The 4,164-nt window shown below is 35.7% G+C and overlaps 1 protein-coding gene across 1 annotated transcript in view; it reads left to right on the plus strand.

Annotated features, from left to right (window-relative positions):
- Positions 1 to 4,164, plus strand: part of LOC107693036 (chromodomain-helicase-DNA-binding protein 2-like) — a 42,739-nt gene that overhangs the window by 32,621 nt on the left and 5,954 nt on the right. The window contains 8 exon segments of the mRNA XM_016492278.1: positions 497 to 666; positions 752 to 793; positions 1,732 to 1,871; positions 1,970 to 2,074; positions 2,409 to 2,498; positions 2,890 to 2,984; positions 3,093 to 3,215; positions 3,478 to 3,594. Coding sequence (XP_016347764.1) covers positions 497 to 666; positions 752 to 793; positions 1,732 to 1,871; positions 1,970 to 2,074; positions 2,409 to 2,498; positions 2,890 to 2,984; positions 3,093 to 3,215; positions 3,478 to 3,594 — 882 coding nt within the window.

Consider the following 4,164-nt stretch of genomic DNA (forward strand, 5'->3'; position numbering starts at 1 on the left):
CTGTTCGTTCGCAGACATCCTGGCACCCAGCATGTTTATTGGGTGAGGGGTCTGTGATTATTTGTTAATCTAATGAAAAATTGATTTGTTAAATCAAATGAAAAATGGTGTGTCTGATTGGTCCAGATGCTACACTGCTGAATGGTTGATTAATAATAATCTTATTGCTAAAATGTCAAGTTTTCATTGACTAAAACTAGACTATAATACTTCAGGTTTTCTTCGACTAAAACTAGACTAAAATACTTTAGATTTTCTTGGACTAAAACTAGACTAAAATGTTGAGACTTTTAGTCGACTAAAACTTGACTAAAACTAAATAGGATAAGGTTGACTAAATATGATAAAAACTAACAAGGACATTTTAGCCCGGGACTAAGACTAAAATGAAAATAGCTGACAAAATGAACACTAATGGAGAGAATTCAAGAAAAATACATTCTGCAAGGCTATGTCCATAGCGCATTTTTTAAAAGGTGTATTGTGGTGATTTTAGGCGCAGGCCAATGACAGTGACAGTGACGTGGGATCCAAACTGAAGCACAGATCCTCGGCTTCAGACAGTGAAACAGATGATAGTGAGGATGACAAACGGCCCAAGCGAAGAGGCAGGCCGAGAGCTCGCAAAAACAATGTGGAGGGATTTACTGACGCAGAGATCCGCAGGTAATATAACTTAGCATCCACTTACTAATTTAAGAGAGGGCTTTGCTGTAAACATTTCATTTACTTAATGGTCTATTTATTGTAGGTTTATAAAAGCATACAAGAAATTTGGAGCTCCGCTTGAGAGGTAAGAAATACTATGATAAATTATATTTTTTGTTGCAATGCCAAATTTTGTATTCTATATAAAGGAATAGGTCACCCTGAATTGAAAAGTACAGTAATATTCAGTTTAGTTCAATTCAAGTTTATTTGTATAGCGCTTTTCACGATGCAAATTGTTGCAAAGCAGCTTTACAGAAAATTAAAGTTTCTACATTATATTTAGTAATAAGTTATCAGTGGTGATAAGTTGATGTCCATATGGCAGAAATGTACGGTAAAAATCGAGCAGTTAGTTAATGTCATGTAATCAAACAGACGGTGAACACTATTAACAGCAATGATTATATGTTGCGATCAAACTTATAGCAATATAATTTGGTATGTTGTCTGAGGGTTGGCATCATCTGAGGTCTTCTGGGGGGGTTGGCATCATCTCTTCTCACAGTATTAAATAAATAAACAAAATAATAACAGTAATGAAGAAATGACAGCATACGGGTTTGCAAGTAAATAATGCTAATATTAGTAAACAATTTTTGGGTGAACCATGTCTTTAATAATTAGTGATGTTTTTAGTTATCTTTTTTAATGATTTAGTCCAGTGAGAAGCAGTACTGAACAATGTTATGTTAGTATTATTTATATACTATTATAATATTTACTAATATTTTGATTTATATTTCATTGCTATACTTTTTGATTTTGTCATTTTTTTGAGTTTTGGCTTTTATAATATTTTTTATTTAGCTTTCATTTACATTTCAGTTTTAGTTTTTAGTACTTCAACTTAAAAAAAAAAAAATTAGAATTGTTGACCTGTTTGTTTTTCATCTAATATTTCTATTTTAATTCAGCTTTATTTCAATTAACAGAAACCATTTTTAATAGTTTTTAAATTAACAGCAACAACATGTAGTCCAATTAAAAGTAGTACTGAACTGGATATGGTGTTTTGTACAGGTTGGAGGCGATTGCCCGTGACTCTGAGCTGGTGGATAAGTCCATTGCAGACCTGAAGAGACTCGGGGAACTGGTGCACAACACCTGTGTGACTGCAGTGCAGGAGCATGAGGAGCACATGAAAGAAAACCCTGTGGAAGGTGTGTGAATGTTAATAGCAGTGCTGAGTCAAAAGAGTGATTAATTTCCTTTTTTTTTTTTTTAATCATCTTTAATTTGTATTATTTCTTTGTTGCAGCTAAAGGCCCGGGGAAAAGACGAGGCATTAACATAAAGATCTCTGGAGTTCAGGTCAATGCTAAGTCTATTATCCAGCACAAATATCCAGTTTACTCAATATTATGTAATCAATAGATTTTGTTGCCAGTGTTTATAGACTTAAATTTGTCTGCCAAAATGTATAAAGTTGTCTGAACATAATGTGGTAAATTTTGACTGTATTGAAAATATATAAACAGTTGAAAAAAATGGGCATAATCAAAATAAAATCACAATCTAATGGACTAATAGATTTTCTCTGCTGTGTCACTTTAAATTTTCTGTCAAATTCCTCTTTTTATGATACACAGCCAATTTAAATTCTAATTGCATCTAATGCATTTTTAAAGCATTTGATTATGACGTTTTCCCAACCCTGATCCATTTCTAAATAAGGAATAAAATGAGACTGAAAAGAGTCAGTGAAGTTTTCCATTTGGCTAGATTTCAGCTGACCTGTCGGGTGAAGACTCCACACTTTGACGTAGACTGGGATATTGTGCCTTCAAATCCTGCTGAAAGGAACAAGTGAGTCCTAATGAAAGCTATATTGTAGATTATTTTTCATAATATAGTACATAGTTGAGTTGCTACAGTTGCTGAGTTGCTGGGTGGAGATTTAATCAAGCCACTTGAATATGATTTGATGGGTTTATTGGGGAACTTCAGTTTCAGTCAGTTCAGTTTCAGTCCAAATAAATATATATTCCAGGGTGGTGCACCATTCAAAATTGATTTGAGAATGTCTTTTAAACCCCAGTTCAATTGAGGCCGTTGAATTGAGGTATAAAACAAAATCTAGAATTTGAGGAAGTAGAATTAGAAAAAAATCTGATAGCTGCACTATTAGACTTGTGCCAGTATTCGGTAATGCGATATATCACGTTAATGAATATGCACGATATTGTTATCGTGGGCACTTCTAAATACCGTGAAACGGCTACGGCAACTGGGACCTGATCAAGACCGATCCTGATCTCAGACTTTCTGAGAAGGTACGTTATTAAGTCAAATTACTGCTTGCTCACAGTTAAATAAGCAGCATCAACAATGTGCAAGTTTGCCTTACCTGACCTCAAATGTCCTGTTGTCTTGTTTTGTAGATTCTCCTAGATGACCCTGAAAAGAAACCTCAGGCAAAGCAGTTACAGATGCGAGCAGACTACTTGCTTAAGATGCTGAAGAAGGAGCAAGAAAGCCAAGATGCTGCTAAAACGGGAGATGAGGTAAGGATTGTGGGTTTTTCAGGTTTGCAGGTTTTTAGACTTGCGACACCTATTGGTTTGGAGGACAATATGATATTGTAAAGTGGTGGTAAGGATTAGATAACTTTTTGGTGGCCATACACAGTTTTGGACCAGCAGCTTTAAGCAAAAATGCGTTAGCAAAGGCATTTTGAAAAATAGGTGGTCTTATCATGTACTAAAAATCAGTTTCAGACAATATATTTAATGACATTTTCATTCTTTGTATCTTCCCACCTCCCAGACCAAACCCAGAAAGAGGAAACCTCGAATGAAGAACAAGACCCCTAACAATGATCTGGTCAATGAAATCACCTCTCCTCGTCTCTCCGACAACCTGTCAGAAGAGGGAGAGGTGAAGGTATGTTACTTTTATTGCATCCTATTAGAGACCTGCACTCCCGCGGGAGTACCGCGGGGGATCCCAATGCAACAGGGTGCGGCGCGGGACAACTCTTGATGGGCGAGTGCGGGTGCGGGCGGGAAGAGACTCGTGTGTGTGCGGGATGCGGGAGAATAAAATGATTTGCGGGACTCCCGCAAAATAGAAATGATCTAAACATAAAGTGTCTAAAACATATAAATTGTTATTTATCTGTTGCACTAAAGCAAAAAGAACAACTATTAAATTAACATTAAAATGATTAACGCGCAAGCTAGACATAGCCTAGTTTCCATCTTTTAAAAACGCTGTACATTCTGTAATTCACATTATCTTATTTGTCATAAGGAATGAAGAGTATCTATCATCCAGCAGTTTTAATTTTGACTGCCAACTCTTTAACCGTGGTGGTCTCGGTGAATCAGTAGCATTCACAACTGAACAGAACAAAAAGTGTTGAACTTGAATATTGTTTATGCGCGAGCGCACTTGCTAAATGAAGGCGGATTGTATAAAATGGATTTAAAAAAAAAAAAGTTTATTACCGAG

The sequence above is a fragment of the Sinocyclocheilus anshuiensis genome, unplaced genomic scaffold (genome assembly GCF_001515605.1).
Source record: "Sinocyclocheilus anshuiensis isolate Anshui unplaced genomic scaffold, SAMN03320099.WGS_v1.1 scaffold959, whole genome shotgun sequence".
Classification (NCBI taxonomy): domain Eukaryota; kingdom Metazoa; phylum Chordata; class Actinopteri; order Cypriniformes; family Cyprinidae; genus Sinocyclocheilus; species Sinocyclocheilus anshuiensis.